The sequence below is a fragment of the Protomyctophum bolini genome (assembly GCF_963924005.1).
Source record: "Protomyctophum bolini genome assembly, chromosome: 23".
Classification (NCBI taxonomy): domain Eukaryota; kingdom Metazoa; phylum Chordata; class Actinopteri; order Myctophiformes; family Myctophidae; genus Protomyctophum; species Protomyctophum bolini.
In genome coordinates, this window is record NC_137884.1 from 19,463,728 (window position 1) to 19,484,651 (window position 20,924).

At 42.4% G+C, this 20,924-nt stretch overlaps 1 protein-coding gene across 1 annotated transcript; it reads left to right on the plus strand.

Annotated features, from left to right (window-relative positions):
- The first annotated feature begins 397 nt into the window (after positions 1-397).
- nup107 (nucleoporin 107) lies at positions 398-19,853 on the plus strand. The gene is made up of 27 exons (XM_080757542.1): positions 398-487; positions 3,916-4,001; positions 5,360-5,455; positions 5,862-5,953; positions 6,052-6,184; positions 6,807-6,910; positions 7,397-7,512; positions 7,626-7,674; positions 7,967-8,038; positions 8,316-8,404; positions 9,137-9,212; positions 9,661-9,774; positions 11,284-11,374; positions 11,524-11,603; positions 12,122-12,181; positions 12,523-12,668; positions 12,818-12,866; positions 13,379-13,448; positions 13,895-14,010; positions 15,108-15,297; positions 16,161-16,264; positions 16,418-16,520; positions 17,406-17,566; positions 18,278-18,403; positions 18,533-18,646; positions 18,805-18,972; positions 19,658-19,853. Exons 1-27 carry the CDS (start codon positions 480-482, stop codon positions 19,760-19,762), a joined length of 2,718 nt encoding a protein of 905 aa, XP_080613668.1. The 5' UTR covers positions 398-479; the 3' UTR covers positions 19,763-19,853.
- The last annotated feature ends 1,071 nt before the right edge of the window (positions 19,854-20,924 follow it).

A 20,924-nucleotide genomic window follows, 5' to 3' on the forward strand; every position in this document is an offset into this window, starting at 1 on the left:
CTACAACATGACGTAAATTACCATCCGCTCCAGACCGGTTCACACGGCGATTTTGGAACACAGACCAGGCTTTCCTCCGAGGTGGAAAGCCTGGTGACATGAGGTTATAATCATACTACTGTAGGAGAAAGAGTTTTTTCAAAATTGTAGGCCTACAGAAAGTGTTAAAATTATGTTTTTATGGCCCGGACGGTTAGCTTAACCGACCACTCTACAACAAAGGTATGGCCATGACAGTAATGGTAAAAAAAACTTAACCTCTCTCACTTAAAATATGAGAGGGGGAGATAATCTATTGATATAGGATTCCCATGTAATTCCCAAAGTGAACTGTGCGTGCGGGGCGGAAGTAATTCGCCTAGATGCGTTTTTCTTTTTCACATGTTATGAAGAAGAAGTTAATACCGACCGGAAGCTGATGTGTTGTTGAAATCCTGTCGGAGCGGGAGAGAAGGAACGCAGACAGACAGCGTGCAAACATGGACTGGTAATATAACAAAACACTTAATATCATCACTGTCAAAAACAACTGTAAATAGTTTTATACCTAACCTATGTGCCCGTGGTCGGTGTTTGTGCTCGTCGTCTGCTAGACATGTCACATGCATGGCTACTGCTAAGTGGTGCTATCCAAATAGCATAGATAGCATGACTGATGCTAACTGCCGACTGACTGGCTCACCTGTCAGCCGGTACAGCAGTGGTTCCCAAACTTTATCATGTCAAGGACCCCCAAATTGACACTAGCCCCGCGGAGCTGACCAAGACTATCCTAGATGTTGTAGATACGAAAGTAAAAGTCAGACTCTATGAAATACATCTGTGATAGTCTTGATCCAAGGCTACACTTGCAGTGTGTTCAATAACACATACAATGTGTCTGCTAACTACACTGTAAATTCATCAGTGTCATTTTAACTAAGCCATCGTTCTCACGATAATACAAATCTAAATATTGTTTGAAAAACGATGATGTCACTGGTGGACGGGTTTCTGAAATACCCACAGCCTAGCCCCGCAAGCAGAACCCGAATGTAGTAAAGTTTCTGATACTTTGTTTACTTTACCCATTGGGTCCTGCTTCACGCTGGGCTGTCGCCAGTTACGCACAAACAAATACAATGTAAACACGCCATGAGACGGACTTCTGCGGGCTTTTACCATGTTTATTCATGTATTGACATACGAATGTGCGAACTATAAGTACCTTACATACCATACCGACACATCTCCTGTGTCGCGGAAGCCGTTAAGTATTTTTAATCCATGATTGATTAAAAATGTCGCTTCTTCCTACGTTGTTTATTGACACCTCATTGTACCACCTATCTGGCTAGCTAGTGGTGCTACAGCTATGACGGAGCAGATCAGAGGCAGGGACATAGCCCGCAAAGCCAACCGCACATCGAGAGGCGGTACAATAAACGGTAAATAAACAAGAAGAAATCAAAGCGACATTTTTAATCAAACATGGATTAAAAATACTTAACGGCTTCCGCGACACAGGAGATTTTATCAGAGGTATGTAAGGTACTTATAGTTCGCACATCCGTAAACAAACACAATAAAAAGCGTCGTAATACCGCGCCGATCGACTAAACGATGAGTTTGTGTATATCCGCGTTCCAACAATCGCATTGAAAAATCTTAGCATGACCAGGAACCCTACGTATAAAGCGCCCATCAAATTTCATAAAAGCTTTATGTAGGGTTCCGAGAGGGGCTACCCACAGCCCTACTATGAGACACAGACTGAGTGAGTAGGAAAAGAATGGTGCTATTTTATCATGAACATTAGTGAGTACCAATTATATGAAGATAGGTTCTAACTTTGAACTTTACATTGTCATATTGCATTTTCTAATGTTATTTACCTGAAAATGTAGCTTATGTTCTGTTCTAGAGAGCTGGAGAGACCCCTGTTAGAAATCAAGCATAAGAATTCCAGGACAAGGGACATCGTCATTAAATGTGCTTCTTCCAAGAAATACCTCGACAAGCAACTAGACAACTGCACATCTGTTTAAAATAACTCTACCTTCTCCTCTCCGCCATGCAGGCAGGATATTGCTGCATGTTGCTTTGTGTGTGTGTATGTTGGGTTGTCAGTGTGGGTGTGGGTCCGTGTGTTTGTGGGAGTGAGAGCGAGAAAGAGACGGCTAGAAATGAAGCGAGAGTGGGCAAGACGGCGAGGGAGAAAGGTTGCAATGGAAATTAACATTAGAGAGGCGAGACAGGCACAGCTGAGACAGAGCGAAAGAGGGACAGAGAGAGACACAGACAGAGAGACAGAGACTCACATGGTCTTGATGTGAGTGTGAGATACAGGTTGAAGTGTAGGCTACAGTATGTCCAGTAAGGCTAAACCTTTTAATTACGGTAAGTGTTTGGTTCGGTGCCGTGTCTTTAGTTCGACGGCTCATTGTTCCGAAGGTGTGTTGATCCGAATCACGCATTACTAACCATATCCCTAAACCTAACATCATTACTTTACTAAACCCTAACCCTAAACCTAACCTCATTACTTTACTAAACCCTAACCCTAAACCTAACCGCATGCAGAAGTGATGTATGTTCGGAGCTTTGGACTAACAGGACTTTGGAGGTATGGGCAGTCCCCTTTTGGCTCGGAGTTTATTTTGTTGTGCTAATTATGTAACTATGTATAAAGTTGTCAGCTTTGGGATTTTGTTTAATATTCTCAGATGCATTTTCATCATTCTTGAATATAAGATCAAATGCCAGTTGAACATCTTGCAACACTAGATTATTTAATGTGTTGATGAATCTAGAGTTGCAACACCAGCATTGCAGCTGTACAGAAAGCTTGAATTATATCCTTTCCATCTGCAAAGTGTTTGTTTCATAAAAATCCACCGTAGACGACTAGACATGTTATGAGCTACTTTCTGTGTTGGCGTTTGGAAGGTGCTCGTCGGAAATCACTGACCTTCGGATGGAATGTCTTGACAGAAAGTAGATTATAACATGTCTATGATTGATTTTTATGAAACAAATACTCTGCAGATAGAAAGAGGTTGGTTGGAGATGGCTTTGAAATGGTAGCCAATACCAGTAACCCAACCTTAGTAGATTTACAAAGTTATATCTATCAAACTGATAACAGAAAATATCTATCAGTTAGTTTACTAATACAATCAGATAGGATTTTCTGTTTGGATGTGTGGGCTGTCAAATTTGTCAATGGTTGTGTTGCAACTCTACAAAAATCTAGTGTTGGAAGTTGCGATGAACAATTCACTTGGTCAAAAATGACAGATTTTATTGGGGACCCTGGGACCCATATACGACCACCCATGGGTCCCATTAGGACCCATAACATTGAAAACCTAGCTCTTGATAGCCTTGCAGGGAGTAAGACACTGCACCTTTTTGTAGTCCAGTTTATAATTATAAAGAGCCTATTGGTATATTATCGACTACTTTTACTTGGCTTTTTAAATGAACATTAGGGCCAGAATCAATTGTTACGGTAGCTATGAATGTAGTAGTATGAAAGTATTATTTGTGTTATGTTGGCGTCTATACTGTGAATGGTCAATGGTGCATTTATATAGCGCCTTTATCCAAGGCGCTTTACATAGATTGTGCATTACATTCACCCATTCACACACACATTCATACACTGATGGTGACGGAAACCCTGCAAGGCACCGACCAGCACATCAGGAGCAATTAGGTGTTCAGTGTCTTGCTAAAGGACAATCGAATATTCGACACTAACTCAGGTGGAGCCCGGGTTCGAACTGGCAACCTTGCAGTTACCATCCGGCCACTCTACCCCTGAGCCGCCGCCGCCATACTACTGTGTTTGGTCTCTCTGTCCACCCTGTTAAGGCATGAACCTGCAATGCTAATTGTGTTAATATATTATCATGCGTTTATTCTCTGCAGGGGAGAAGATGTGTTGCTGTCTCCGGTGGCCAGGGACACTGACGTCACAAGAGCAGCTCGCAGACGCAGCTACAAAAAAGTTGCATGTATCCTTAGTTTGTGTGTGTGTTTGTGTCAGAGTGAGAGAGAGAATTAACTCAATTCCTAAGAAAAAAGGTTCTGAAACTTTATTTTCCTACTTAAAATGTATTCATTTTTCAAGAACAATAAAAAATAAAATAAACAAACAGATAAACATATACATACATATAAAGTGGGCATAGTAAAGGTTCTGAAACGTAACTTTGGTCGATTATGTCTCCCCTTCAATAATTTTTTTTTAATTTTTATCGTCCTTTACGGCGAGGTATAACTTGTAAGGATAGTGGAATGGGCAACACAGCAAAACGTGTGGGTAGCGTCTCCTTCACTGCCGTAAAGGAGAACGGACTCCTCCGTTTCATAGAAGAAGCTGAGTTTGATTTGATCGGGGCGGGTGGTTGGAGTGCCATACACTGGCTATGCTGTTCAGGGCCCCCATGCAAGTGCCTTTAAGATTTTGCTCTGTTGAGTTGACCCATGGCCATGAGCCCAGGTCCATGAAGTCTTTGACTTCTTATAGGTGATAACCTAAATTTTCTTGGCATCCAGCCGGAAGCCAGCCTTGGCACACTCTGACTCCACTGTGTTTTAGAGCTTCTGAGCTTGTTCCACGTGGTCAAAGTCAAGAGCAGGCTGATGTCGTCTGCATAGTCCAGGTCTGTCAGGACTACTATTGCACAGGCATTAACCTGAAGGGACAAACATCTTTCATGGTTTCATGGTGTTGCTGCTTGGAGCACATACAAACTCAACAACGTTGCAGGACTCGTACTACCCAGTCACACACATGTCACTGAAAACAAGATCAAATACCAGCAGAACCATATTGGGGGGGGGGGGGGGTTTGGGCAAATTTTGAGCGGTTTTGCTCATTCCACGATTGCACAATCCTTACAGTTATACCTCGTTGTGAAGGTAAACGAGAAAAACTATACAATACAATAATTTTCAGAACTTTTTATGAGGAGTTTTACTTTTCTTACTCGCGAGTCCCCAGTGTTTCCCACAATGATTTCCAAGTAAATATTCCCCAAAACGCCTACAATTCCTATTTTAGAAGATACAAAAATTAAAATAGCTTATCTACAAGCTCACAATATGTTGTATCGCAAATTTGCAACATGTTGTGAGCTCGTAGATCAGCTATTTTCACTGTATACCAGGTAAATATATACTATATAAAAATGACAAGTGGTTAATACATATTATAATGTATTTGTTTAAGGTTGGGTCACCGGCGGGGAGACACCAAATGTAACTTTTGGGTCTTGAGCTGAATTGTTTTGGAACCCCTAATCCCCTGTAGCAGCTAGCCAGCAGAAGGATTAGCCATAATTTAGTTTTCCTGAGCCCTGCTGTTCAGTCCCATCACCTGACAACCTCAGCCCAGGCCTGTCCACGGTAACACCAGCCCGGAACCTCAGACTAAACACTCCAGGATCTCTGTTCAGACAAGCTGGTAACTCATGCGCACCATTTAGCTTTGTTCATTTTGCTTTGTTCATCAACATTTTAGGCACCGGTTTTATAAAGGCAATTTGTACATCTTTTGGGCCATTTTTAACCCTAGTAATCCTTTACCCCCGATAGCAGATCTACTGTGAGGTCGTCGCGTCAAAGTATAAATCAGGCATAACTAATCCTACTAACACCCTGCTGTAAATGTCTAATCCTAACCCTGACCCCAACACAATATTTCTAAGGCTAACTCTAAAAATCATCATTGTTAACCATAAAACAACCATTTATCTTGTGAGGACCAGGAACATAGTCGTCCTCCTGTTTCTTTTTGGCCCTCACAAGTATAGTAATGCAGGCACTTGCGCGCACACACACACACTGTCTTAAGTCAATATTTCTGTCAGTCACCCCCAGGAATAGGAATCCAGACATGTCGTCCATTATAGCAACAGGAGGCAGAACTCCCAGATTCATGAATACACCAGGAGCTAGCATGGTAACTCTCTCACACACGCACACACACACACACACACACACACACACACACACACCCTGACAGTTATCAGTATATTAATCTGTGTACGGTTTGTGTAGCTTCTAGATGACAGTGATTGGACAAACAGTCTTTACCCGTCCCCTCTATCTGGGTTGGTTGATGCCAGCTTCACTGATGACGTCGGCAACCTCAACTCCGCCCTTCTGAAGGATGACGACCCAGGAGAGGCCGGTAAACTGAAACCAGCGGTTCTCAGACATTTTCATGTCAACGACCCCCAAATTGTATTTGCCTGCTGACCCCTATCTGACAGTATTTTGCGCCAGGGGCCGGTGTATGTTGGCAGATTTTTCTGAAACATCTGCTGATTCAAATATCTACAGATATAGATCTACAAGCTTGTGGACCTGCTTTTTTCAAATACCTGATGTGTATATATAGGGTTAAAGTGGTTAAATATATATTGATGCTATATTTACACATGTTGTGTGGGGACTGGGACCCCCTGGAATTCCCTTAGGGACCACTGGGGTCCCTGGACCTCTGAACTAAACGACACGCTGTAAGTAACAAATTCAATTTCCACAGCTTGTAGAGCTACCACAGTTGTATTTGCAAATGTTCGCTTGTGTTTAAGGAGGTGGAACCCCTCAAAAACAAATCTCAGGGGCTTTATGCTTCTAACAAAGGTACTACATGTGACAAATAAAACCTTTTAGTTTACTAGAATCTAATTCAGTTGTTTGGGACTCTCTACTCTTCACAGCCTGTGGTCCAAACCTGGATGTTACATCCAATTGTTCTACCACATCTTGGGAGACTAATGTCTCCTCTCCTCTCTTCTCTCCTTTAGCTGCGGCTAGTCTTTTCCCAGAATTCCTTGCTTCCTTTGTGAAGTTTTCATCTTCTGCGGTATTTGATCTTTTGGAGGACTACCAGGACCTCTGCCAGGACAAGGTAGAACTTGCTATGAAAACAAAACTTATGTAACATAGTGTAAATATAGTGTAGAATAGATAAATGGCAGAAATGAAAAAAAAAAAAAAAGGAAGGGAAAAAAAGAAAAGAAATCCAGTTTTATTGGTCAGTTTATATGAATTTTGTTCTGTTTCTTGTGTTTTTTGTTTTATGTTTGCTTTTTGCCTCCTGTTTTTGTCTGTATTGTACCGTTATTGTCTGTTGCTCCCCTTCCCCTTTCCCCAAGATGACCACAATGGAAACAAGCCTAACAGCTTTCTTATGAATTTATCCTTTTGAATTATATTTTCAATAAAGTATTCAATCAATCAATCAATCAAACCAATATTTTAACTGAATGGAGGGGCAAATGATCGTGTATTAATTCACAAGTCTACATTTCCTAAACACTTAGACCCTATACCTAGACCCTCATTCTGAAGGGCTTAATTTTGTATTTGTGGGTGTGCGGGTGTGTGTGTGTAGGTAGCTACTCTGGAGCATGTGGTTCTGAGGTCCGGTCAGCTCAGTAAGATAGCTGGGGTTAAATGGATTCTACAGCAGGAACACAACACATGGAGACTGATCAACTCACTGTACAGGTACCTGTCTGTCTGTCTACCTACCCGTCTCTCTTGTCGGTACATTGATATGATGTGGAAATAAAGTGTTTCAGTTCCCATGGGAACCAACATCTTTCCGTTTCTGTCTCCAGGGATCGTGTTCAGTCAGAAATCGGAGATGACATCATGATGGACCTGTCTGTAAGAGAGACACACACACACACACACACACACACAATCCCATAAAGTGTGTTAATATATTTTGGAATTTCCACATCCTTAACCCATTTTGGGCGGGAACCCCTTTTGGTGTTAGCATTATGTCATGCTTTAGCTATTGAAAAATAGCAGATCTACAAGCTCATAGCGCGCCACCGAGTGGCTACGAGCTTGTAGGTCTGCTATTTTTTTTTAATCGACAAAAGACATTTTAGAATCTGATCTCGGGTCAGAATGGGTTGATGAAACATCTGTTTGTGTGTGTACTGGGCAGGTCCCCTGTGAGAGTGAGAAGTTAGTTGTGGATCAGCTGTTCCAACGGGATGCAGTCGTCAGACAGAGCCAGGTAACACTAACACACACACACACACACACACACACACACACACACTTATTCAGAATAAGTAATAAAAACCTTTTGTAGCCCTGTTTTGGATCAAGTTCTAATGTACTGGTGGTCTAGATGCCATATTGTGAGGGTCTGTGTTTCACTGTAATTTGTTAATTGGATGTCAAGGGACCGCCATCTTGATGAACAAAATGAACAAAACAAAAGCTGGTTTACACTTCTTTCCATTTTGTTATTCATTGGTTGACACATTGGTCCTCCCGTTTGTTTCTAGCTGGTCGTTGATTGGTTGGAGAGCATTGCCAGAGATCAGATTGGAGACTTTGCGGACAACATCGAATACTACGCCAAGAATGTCTACTGGTCAGTACCCGTCTGTCTCCGTCTGCGTCATGGAGTACATTGTGGTGCAACATTTACAACATCAATTTAGGCATTAATCCAGCGACTTACAGTAAGCAAGAACAACACAAGGTAATACATCGAATGCATAGAAATAGAAGTCATCTAGGATCATAAGTAAACCAAGAACCTATCATCAGTCTAACAGTAGAATAACTATAAACACTATAGGATGCCAGATCCATAATGTCATGGCATCTGTCTACACAACATGCCATCTAAATTACATTTGTAGCCTTTGCGTAAGCCTGCAAGGTCGTCGAGCCTCGGACACGTGCTTCGGGCTAAGGTGGGGTCTATGGTTGACCGACTTTGAAGATATGGGGGTGCCATGCCTTTTAATTGGTTGCTTGGCCAACATCAGTGTATTGTACTCTGTGCAGACAGTAACCGCACATGAAAATATTGGCTGGTTGAACACCAAGCGTGCTGCGGCATTCCGTTTCATTTGGAGAGGCGTAGGAAAATGGTTAGATCTTGTGTGGGGCAGGAAACTTAGCTGGGAAGAAGAGAAGCTCAGTGTTGTCTGGGTTGTCAATAAACATATCGACAACAAAAAAAAGGCTGGGTTCAGCTTGAGGTGGTGAGAAGACGTCCACCGTGAGATGTCAGTCAGCCAGACATGATGCAGTGATGTGCTCTTCCACCTGAGTACACTGTGTGTGTGTATGTGTGTGCGTGTGTGTGTTGCAGGGAGAACACCCTCCATGCTTTGAAGATGAGAAGAGCAGGAAGTGCTGGAGTCACTGCAGCCCTGGTCACTGAACTGGTGAGAGCCCCGCTGGTCCTTCTGCTCCCGATGGATTCCATATGTTATGCAGCGTCTCCCAACCTTATCTGGTCCACCCATCTGACCGCTTAAAAGACGGGTTGGACGGGTGGACCGCGTGCATTTTCAGAGCATTCAGAGTTTATTTTAATGATCAAATCGATTGTGTTCTGGCTTGGATCAATAGAACTAACGCAGTGTGCCATTGACAAATCCTTAATGGACATGTTATGTCATGATGATGTATGATGATAAGAGCACCCCTAACTTCACACAGGTGTGATTTTTATATTAATGCTATATTATGCTACACACAGGTTCCCACAGGTTGGGAAATCACTGCTCTACCTGTCTCTCTCTCTACTTATCCCTCTCTGACTGTATGTCTCTCTACCTCTCTGCCTGTCCCTGTCTTGTCTTTCTATACCTGTCTATGTTTCTGTGGTAGGACCCAGATGCTCCAGTGAGACAGCAGCGCCCTCTGGTGGACCTGGACAGAGAAGACGAAAACAGACTCCTGAAGAACCTGTTCACCCTCATCAGAGCTGGAATGATAGAACAGGTATGTATCGTCTCCTTTCCACCTACTGTATGAACCTTCCAGAACCAGTGGAGTTCTGTCATGTTTTGTTTTTGTGTACATCAGTGGTTCCCAAACTTATTCATGTCAAGGACCCCCAAACTGACACATTAGCCCACCGGACCCCCCATTTTTCAAGGACCCCCACTTTGACCTGAATTAAGCTACAGTCCCCCGACAAATGGACCCTAACGGTCCATTTGGTTCCTAACTATCATTTTGCTCCCTCAAGGACCTCTAGGGGTCCCCGGACCCTACTTTGGGAACCATTGTTGTACATTATATTGTTCATAATGCAACACTGACACGTTATCTTGCTATTTTAGGTTTGGTTTTGTTAAAAGTATAATTTCCGAGTTCTCGGTTGGAACTTTGAATTTGTACTACCTTTGGAGCTGGACACAAATTAGTTTCTGACGAACTTACGTATGTGAAACTTAGTAGTTTATAGATAAGCTCGGCATTATCCATAAACCGTGAAAAGGGAATGATCAGTAGGTTGCCCTGAAGAAATGGTTATCTTTTTGCTGACTGATGCCAGATGTTTGGGTGTGATCCAGAGAGTCCTGGACCTAGACCACCAGTTACCAATGTTTTGACCGATGGCTTGTCCAAATGTGCAACACTGTTAGGTTCTCGGTTTGAGAAAAACGTAGATCTTTATTAAAGGAACGTTTAGATTATGAGCAAATGCATAAATACTATATATGAAAAAGACATAAAATAATTTTCATTCTATAATGTACAAGAAATGCACTCTGTCGAGGTTCCAACTTGCGCCTTGCACACAAGTAGGCCATACATTGCCTACTTGTGCGTAAGCAGAGCGCACAAGTACTGCTACTAACTAATGTCTATTACAACTGCTCTAAATCCTTTAGACCCGTTATTGACCTTATACCAACCTTAAAACTTACCTTGTTATGTCACCATCAACAGCCAAAAAGGGACCACCACTTTTTGACCGCCAATCACCAAATGTACCTTAGTTACGTCATCAATAATGGTGGTCCCTGATTGGCCGACGGACAACGGGCACAGGCTTTAGTTCTGACATACTATTGGTCCGACTGTCAATAGAACGACAACCTCCCCCCTGTAAAGGAGCAACATGAAGGAACCATGAGTTCAAGTCCGTTGCTCTCCCCTTGTCCCCCATATATGGGGACTAGGTTGGCGGAAGGTGTGTAGAGCCCAGGATCACATTAGATAATTGGCACAAGGGGGGAAAATAAGTTACAAAATCGTGGGATAAAAAAATAAAAAAAATAAAAACGACAACCTACCTCAAACCCTAACAACCTAACCATAACCGCAAGCACGGGAGCAGCGCATGTTCGACCACATGTCGGACAGTTGTTTCCACTGATTTGCGTGTGCATCCCACAGACAACACCGACATACCCAGCCGATTACAGTACTAACAACAGTAGTAACAAGCAAACTTGCATTGTGTCATTTGTGTGTGTGTGTGTGTGTGTGTCTGCCTAGGCTCAGAGGCTATGTAAACGTTGTGGTCAGGCCTGGAGAGCAGCGACTCTGGAGGGATGGAAGCTTTACCATGACCCAAACATCAACTCAGGTACCGTTACTATGACAACCACACTGTTATCGTCATGGCAACCTCGACTGCTAACGTGACGTGACCAAGCATCACATCTTTTCTTTTCCCCCTGTAATTTCTTTTCCCGTTTTTGATTAGAATTGCTTCTAATAATGGTATTTCATCAGGCTCTGTGGAGCTGCTGCCGGTTGAAGGAAACCCAAATAGAGGAATCTGGAAAAGCTGTTGTTGGAGAATGGCTGAAGAGGTATTTATTTATACACGCAAAATAGTACTAATACTACAACAACCACTTTAATCCTAGTGTCCCTGTTCTGGGTATGTCATATTGGCCACCATTCCATGTAAAATAGATCTACAAACTCGGCATAGGAAAGGTAGCTCAGACTGTTCGGTGTGCATGAGATGTAGAGAGAGAAAAGAGACTGATATGTCTACACACACTGCACACACATGATGACATGCATATCCTTAAATTCAGTCATACAGTAGTAGGGACAGATGAATCACCCAAATAGCATAAATGTACTGTATGAGACAAATGTTGTTGACTGGCATATTTGCATTTGCATCTTCTATTTGCTACTTACCAGATTACTAATACATCACAAGGTTTAAGGGTTCTTTATTCTTCAATGTACAGGTAAAAATGTTCATTATGTTTCCTCAGACATTGCAGTAAAATTATTATTTTATAAAATTCCAAAATGGCCATCCTTGTGTGTGTGTGTGTGTGTGTGTGTGTGTGTGTGTGTTGTCTTTCAGGAGCAGTTAAACAGATATGAGAGAGCAATCTATGCCGTCCTCAGTGGAAACAGCAGGCCGGTACGTTAACCTGCACAGAATCATAAAATGTTTTCCTGTCCATTTCTAAATGTCCTTGTTTTTTTCATCCATCTCTGCCTCAGTGCCTCAATATGTTCTCAATTTGATAGAGCATCTGCTGTCCTGTAACATTAATATAGCTGCCACAATGTAACGTAATTGTACAGTACACTAATTACATACGTATAATTTAAACATGTCCGAGGAATATGTAGGGGGGGGGGGGGGGTGTGTGTGTCAAGGGGGGCTCTGGTTTCAGATACAGACGTCATTGCATCAACTACAGAAAGTGTGTGTGTGTGTGTGTGTGTGTGTGTGTGTGTGTGTGTGTGTCTTTTCAGTTGTTGCCAGTGTGTGAGTCATGGGAGGATTGTGTTTGGGCGTACTTCAAAGTGATGGTCGACTCGCTGGTGGAACAGGAAGTGATGTCTTCAGGCATGGCCCACCAGGACATTGACACACTGCCACGAGAGTATCTGGAAGCCAAGTAATGCATACAAACACCAACACACACACACATCACAAACAAACGCATTTTTTAATTACCTAAATGATCTTACAGTACCAGAAGTAGTATTCTTTTTGCTGAATGTTATTTCAATTGTCTGTACCTCTGAATCGTCTTTCTCTTCTCAGCTGGACTATGGAGAAAGTGTTTGAAGAGCTCCAAGCAACAGAGTCTAAGGTAGAGCTCACGTACAAATATACAGTATATTAGGGACATTATGTTTTGAGGGGCGCCAGCCCCTCCTACGCCCAGCTTTCGGGTTTTGTGTGAACACAAACATTGGCTGATGATTGGCTGATCACCCCATAGCGATGATTCTGTTGGCTGAGCAAAGTACATATTGAAAATAAAAAAGTGAGGCAGAAAAGTGAAGACGCCAAAAGTGATTGGCCCGGAATGCCATTTGTGATCATTTGATTGGTTGAGCACGGAATGTGATGTATGTTGATGTATGATAAGAGTGCTCCTCATTTCAAATCAGTGTGATTTTTTTATATTGCATATTAGCACTGAAATTGTGACCAGCTTGATTCAAGAGGTTTTATTATCATACACGTGAAATGTCGATTGATTTCATGCATAAAATGGTCAAGTTTTGCTGGACTATTTGTTCTCTATGGGTTTGTGATGGATTAATAGCATTATCACAATGTGTCTCTGGATTTTAATTTGTAGTGTTTGTGTTTCAGAGGGTGTTGGAAGAGACCAGAGAACATTATCATGTGATCCAGAAGGCTGTCATACTAGGAGACCTGGACGGTATGACCTATGACCTTTACAGTCCATTTAACCCCTGACTTGTTTCCCCATCATATTTTGGTCACATAGTTTTAGGTGCTTTCACATGGAATAACTGATTATCCGATATTTACTTTAAACCAGACACGTCACATACACACTCTAACGAATGAAGATGAAGCAGGCACCCCCACTACATATTGTATAACATTTAGTTGCAGATTCAACTTTTCATACATTTCATAGACATGTTTGATTGACAGAACTGTCATGGTGTAGCGTAGTGTTGGATCCATGCTAATGTGTATTTTCAGACGGTTACCCACTTAAACCCTCCTACACCAAACCTCTTTGCCGGAAACGGCTGATCTACAAGCCCATTGCTATTTCGGCTAACGTTCCCTTCAGAATGGGTATTCTCGGGTTCATGTGTTTAAGCAATGAATGGTCTTGTGTCTCTTTCTCAGGTCTTATGGAGGACTTGGGTGTTTGGCTGACAGGTCCCAAGCCCCTCCCATCTCACCTGCTGCGCTTCATGTCTCACCTGGTGTTGTTCTACCGCTCTCTGGGCATGGCACTAAAAGTACATACACAACACCACACACAGTACACAGTTCTATGTTCATACAGTACAGTGGTTCCCAACCCTTTTTATGTCAAGGACCCCCAAATTGACACTAATTAGCCCACCGGCTCCCATTTGAAGAGACATGCCAGGGACCCCCCCATAAGAGAAGATTTGTACGGCTCTAGCAGTGATTCTGAACCCGTTTAATTTCAAGGACCCCCAGTTTGACGTGCATTAGTCTACGGATTGGTATTTCTATCTCTGAGACCCCAATTTATATTGTAAAATCAATGTTAATTTAACTCTTGAGAGTGTACAAATTTAACTCTGAGAGAGTACCAAATGGACCCTAACATTCCACATTCTGTGTGGTGTGAAACTATCATTTAGCTGGGGACCCCCTGGAACTCCCTAAATCAGTGGTTCCCAAAGTGGAACCCACTTTCGGGAACCACTGATATAGTACGCAGGGGCGTGGAGATATATATTGGCATATTAATCAAAAGACTGTTACTGTGGACGACACACTGATAAAACATTGCACTTGTTTACAACAGGGTCCACCTTTTTCAATTCATCAGAACATCCGATATGTTAATAGATCCTGGAGTTCTAAATGAGGGTACCGATAGGGTAAAGTTTGAGATCCCATAAAGTTAATTTAGGAACATTTTTGGGTGGTGGGTAGATATAGTCAGATATACATACTGCAGATATATAGATGGCTAAAATAACACATCTGCTTTCCCGGTTTTAATGGCTTAACCCATTTTGGGCGGGAACCCCTTTTGGTGTCAGCCTTATTGTTACAGAGCCTAGTCCCTCCATGTGCCAGAAGTGTACCTCCCAACCCTGGCAGACTAGTTCTGGAGTAGTTCCAACGGATTGTGTGCCCCTGGTTTTTCCCTAGTGGGACTGATTGAGGGTAGCTACTGGGACGTAAGTCGGGACTTGATCACTCTCGGCTGGGTCGCCTGAGTGAGGGGTATGATGTTGCGAGACCCGAAACCCCGTTGACCTCAGGATACATCACTGACATGCGATGTATGTGCGATGTATGTGGACATACTGCAGACCTACGTCGGCGTGTTGATGTATGTTTCTCTGTACAGGAGGACGTGTGTGTGGACATACTGCAGACCTACATCGGCGTGTTGATCAAAGAACACCAGTGGGAACTCATCGCCAGCTACGTCAGCCAACTTCCCGTCGGCACGGCGACCGTACAGTATGCCAACTTCCTGGAGACCATTAGCCAGTCGGAACAGAGGAAGAGGTGTCTGCAGCTGGCGAATGATTCTGGTAAAACTATTGATCAGTCGCCTGAAGCTAATTCACGTTTGGTTTTATATCCATTAGAGGTGTGGGAAAGAATCAATTCTTCAATGCACGATTACACTGATACTGATGATGCAGTGACATCATTGATTATAGCCTATGAAGTATGAACGTTGATATCCGATTACTTCTGGAAGGCAACATTGCATTGATCTGTCTGTGATGCTTTTGTTTTTGAAGACTTGAGCATCATTCTCACAGTAGGTAGTCTAAGCCTATACATTTATTTTAGTTAACTAAATGTAATTTCATGTTGAGATATGTTTTGAAGGAGTTCATAATATGTCTATATGACATGGTTTATATTTACTGATGAAAAGTATCCATTGGCAGAAACAAATGCATTGTCGAAATCGAATCACAAGACCAATCAAGATTCACACCTCCTTATATTCATTCGCCGTGTTCACAGTACAGCTTCTGTACGTGGCAGTTAAAGTTTAATTCCGGACCAGTGCTTTTCTTACCGTAATCTGATTTTACTATATCCAACTACCACTGGTGGAGGTCGGGGAAAGAAAGAAAAAATCATTCAGAGGGGACTGCAGCTCAGAGCATGTGCACAGGTTATTCGGCTCGCTCTCCTTGTTACACATCCATGGCAATCATTCAGCATTCGGCACCAGATGCACCGCGGAGGATTCAAACTCCTAGACTCTTTGATCGTAGTGAAAACTGTGCTTAGCTAAAGAAAAAGAAAGAAAAAAAGCCCCGTTTGAATAAATGGCATCTGCCACTTAAGAAGATACATCAGATAGATGTCAGAAAAAGCAAATGTTTAAACATTTTGAGGTCACATGCCTGACTTTAAGTGTGCGTGTGCGTAGGTCTAGATGTAGCAGCGATCACCAAGCTGGTGGTGGAGACGGTTAAAGACAGAGACTGCACCGAGTTCACGCACCACAACACCCTGGATACTGCCACTACAGAGGTACACACACAGTCACACACACACACTCTGACACTGCTACCACACCGGCACACACTGCACACACTCTGGTCGCTGCTACTAATACTACACTGGTACAGTACACACACATACGGCATGTGTGAATTCCCTTTTTGTTGTGTTCTCTGATGATAGGAGGACCAGAAGAAGATTGACGTCATTGATTGGCTGCTGTTTGACCCCGCCCACCGAGCAGAAGCTCTCAAGCAGTCCAATGCCATCATGAGGAAGTTCTTGGGTACCTTTCTCTCTGTCAACTGTACTTGTCTGTCTGCTGTTACAGAAGAAAAGACTCCCATACCCAGTCATGAGGCTGATTTCTTTTTTTAAAAGGCTTCTAAATCAGACAGTTTTCTGAACAAACTGTATTTCTATGTCAGTGGTTCTCAAACTATTTCATGTCAAGAACCCCACAAATGTTATGTAATTGGCCGCCGACCCCCAACTGAAAATATGTTGTTCCAGGGACCCCCAGAAGCAAAGATTTGAGTTAAAAACGTTCGCTCTGAAACAATATATATTCAAAGATTTGTGCCACATTTTAACGATTTTTAAAAAATAGCAGTTAGTATAACATAATGCTTAAAACACCAAAAGGGGTTCCCGTCCTGAATGGGTTAAAAACATAATTAGACTGCACAGGAGTACGCTGGTCGGCCCTTGCTCTATTTTCTGCATTTATGTCCCATTATAAAACGAGGCAATGACTATTCTTTTCAATTCACCTTGTTTCACTTTGTCCTGATGTGTTTGTTTCTGTAATTCAACGTTACACTGGACAGGGCCATCACCTGGGGGCCCCGTAGTTGGCAATTGCCACCCCTCGCATTGGGCATTTAATGCCCAATGCGATTTATCATTCTGTTCTTTAATGCACATTTTTTCGACTTTGCTTTCTCTTCTACCTGTCTCTGCCTTTTTTCAGCTCTTCAGAAATTAGATGTCACTGTGACCATGTCTGTCTGTCTGTCTGTAGCTGTTCAGAAACTAGATGTCACTGTGACTGTCTGTCTGTCTGTAGCTGTTCAGAAACTAGATGTCACTGTGACCATGTCTGTCTGTCTGTTGTCTGTAGCTGTTCAGAAACTGGATGTCACTGAGACTGTCTGTCTGTTGTCTGTAGCTGTTCAGAAACTGGATGCGGTGAAGGCCGTGTTCTCCAAGCTGCCCGAAGATTCTATGAGGGAGATTTATCGTCAGTGGGAGGGTCTTAGCCAGGACACGCCTCTTCCTGCCGAGGACGAGAACGCAGTCAGAGAGCACCTGTGCATCAGAGCTTACCTGGTCAGGCATCACCTAACATCTACCTATCATTCTCTCTAGACGCATTGCATATAGATTAAGATGTAATATTGTCTATGTTGGGTGGAAACCCCATAATAAGTCCAAAACTGTTAACGTTTCAGAATTTGAATTCAAAAACGGCACAAGTAGCAGATGTACAAGCTGCTACTTTTGATGCTTTCATGTGACTAGTATGATCACGTAGGGCATTCATTTACTCAAATACACAAAAGGTTACAATATGGAAATAAGAGGTTTCTGACTGATGCCAACGATATACATATTAGGGCTACCGCTACACAACACCTGTATATCGAAAGTGTATTGTGAATCAACATTCACAATATACTGTGCATATCACAAAAGCTATATATGTACATAACAATCCATTTATAAAGGATGTTTTTTGTTTGGGTTAGAAGAAATTGTTTTAAGGGGAACAGTGCGAACGGTATTGTTGGTGGTTTATAACAGCTAGGTGCTGGGGTGTTTCTCAGTAAAACCATGTTGGAATTATGGAAATGCACAGTAATCAATTTTTCTTATTTTTCAATATGTGCGTACAGTAGGCTTTTCATTCTCTTTTCATCTGTAGAATGAATATTTGTTTTCTTATCAAGACGAGTCATATCGCAATATTCAATAATGATTTTTCATGTTTTCCTAATACACACACACACTGTACTTGACATGTATTTAATCTCTTAACAGGAAGCCCATGAGGCGTTTAATGATTGGTTCGGCCACAGTAACTCCGCCCCTCAGAAGCCAGACCCCGCCCCACAGGCCAAGTTCACTGAGAGAGTAGCCAATGAGATGAGAGAGAAGGAATACCAGGTATCAACGTTATTCTTATCTTTTTTCACAGCAATTTTTTTTTTAAATAAAACAACATTACCCTATGCAGATACATTAATATTACATTAACGTGTGTGTGTGTGTGTGTGTGTCTGCGCGTGTGTGTAGAGTGATTATGCCAGGTGGGAGGCGGGCGTTGAAGCTTTGACTGTCGACGTTAAAGAAAGAATCTACAACGTTCTGCTGTTTGTTGATGGAGGATGGATGGTCGACAACAGACAGGTCAGTGTTTGTTGATGGAGGATGGATGGTTGAGTGGGGGCGGGCCTTGGTGCATGTTGGCCTGTTGTGTGTGTGCCCCTACTGTAGAGCGTGTGCATGTGCACATCTTGTTTCCGGGGGCGGAATCACTGAATTCTCCTTTTAATGTGTTGTCTCAGGATGCGTTGGAGGACGTTGAGCGCAGCCACCAGATGGCGATGCTGCGCTCCCTGTGTCTCCCCAGGCTGAGCGTGTTGCTGTTGAACGTGCTGCAGCGCTCCAACCAACAGCAGGAGGCGCTGCGCCTCGCTGACATCATCGCCTCTGACCAGCACAGGCTGTACGAGGTGGGTCTGGCATCACTGGCTGCCTGTTGTTGTCAGTGGTGTTAAAAGTACTCAAAACCCCTTCTGATGTTATGCTTTAGCTGTTGAAAAATAGCAGATCTACACGATGAGCGTGTAGATCTGCTTGTAGGTCTGCTATTTTTTTTTAATCGTGAACATGTCGCGCAAATCTTTGCATATATGTTCTTTCAGAGTGAAGTTTTTAACTCAAATCTTTGCTTCTGGGGGGGGGGTCCCTGGAACAACATATTTTCAGATGGGGGTCCGCAGCCAAATACAGTTCATTCTGGGCGTCCTTACATGAAATATTGAGAACCACTGATATAGAAACATGAGGTTTTTCAGAAAACTGTCATGATTTAGAAGGCTTTTTTTTTTTTTGACGTCAGGCCTAAATGAGTTAAGTAAAAGTATCAATACTGCAATTTAGAATTACTCTGTAAAATAAAAGTGCGGAATACTTGAAGTACCAAAAGTAAAAGTACTCATTACTCAAATGTGTCAAAATCTTTTGAAAATGGCAGATCTACAAGCTCACAATGCATCGCATTGTGAGCTCGTCTATTATTATTTTTTTGTGTGTGTATATGTGTATATATATATATATAGGGCTGAAGTGATTAATTAATGTATATCTGTAATAATAATAAACTAGTAACTAAAGTTTGCAAATATGTCTCTCCAGGTGTTTTCTAAAGAGGAACTGAGTCGGTTCCTTCAGAGGTTCCGAGATTCGTCCCTGCTGCTCTTGGACAGTGGACTGGACGCACTGGGATACCAGTTACAATAAAAAATAAAAAATGTTTCTGTAAATTTCAGTTGTTGTTGTTTTTTTACAGTTGAGTTATGCCCTAACCAAATAAAGATATTTTTTTCTGCGATTTGTTGAAGTTTACTTTAACCCAATTAGCCCACCAAACATTTAATATAGTCCTGGGACCATTGCCCACCTTTGTTAGGGCCGCTAACTAATTGAATCCATTCCAAGCAAGGCAATATTTTGCATTTTTGCTATAAGATAGCCTGATGAAGGCCGCATAGGCCGAAACGTTGCTGTTTCCCTATTAAAAGTTGGTTCACTGCATTTGAAGACAGTGTGCGGTTGTTTGTTCCTTTTTTATTTTTAGTTAAAATAGGAATATAATGTATCTTAAACTTATCCCATCTGCGTTGAGAATGAACTACCGGTACTTAAACCCTATTTACTTAGTTCACCGGGGTCCCTCCGGGTTGGGGTCCTTGAGGGAGTTCCAGGGGGTCCCAGCTAAATGATTCAGCTGCAGAGCTCTGTCATATACATCATAAATAGACCCATCTTAAAATGCAAGGGTTCATGTGTGTTATGAGCATATTCAGGAATAGGCTAAGGCCATAGCATAAACAAGTGGGGGTTTGGCCTGCAATCTTTCATTACATTTAGAGATATTTTGGGACATGCAATTTTAATGCAATTAATTTTTACAAGGTTATGAAATGATCATGAATGTCTTGATTGAATTATTACAGTGGTTGTCAAACCTTTCATTTCAAGGTGCCCCATAACGCTTGAGAGAGAGGTAAGGTTCAGTTTACAATACAGACACAGAGCAGGTACGATTTACAATTATTGTTAAAAGGATAGTCTCGCATAGCCAGACGACTATTCCACAATCTTCGAATGCTATATAGAGTCTGGAACTACACATAGAAGCCCTGGGCTTGGAACCCCTTCAAGGAACTCGTGAGGGTCCTACTCCCTGGACGCCACTTTTACTTAATATTTTGTTAGAAATGTGTTACAACTTGTAACATTTCTTCTAAACTTTAGTAAAACTCCAGCAGGTGGCGCGCTCCCTCTGGCACGATGGTTTACTTCCGCGCTACAGATCACAGAGGAAGCTCTGTTCTCATGTGACGTCACAAGACACTGTCAAGTCAACAACAGCTAAAGGCACTACAGCCGGAGGTTGGCG

Bases quoted from the DNA above. Each gene is read 5' to 3' on its own strand.
- nup107 (XM_080757542.1), top strand. The intron at 8,039-8,315 runs GTAACACTAACA...GTTTGTTTCTAG, and splicing joins CAGTCGTCAGACAGAGCCAG to CTGGTCGTTGATTGGTTGGA. The intron at 15,298-16,160 runs GTAAAACTATTG...GCGTGTGCGTAG, and splicing joins GCAGCTGGCGAATGATTCTG to GTCTAGATGTAGCAGCGATC.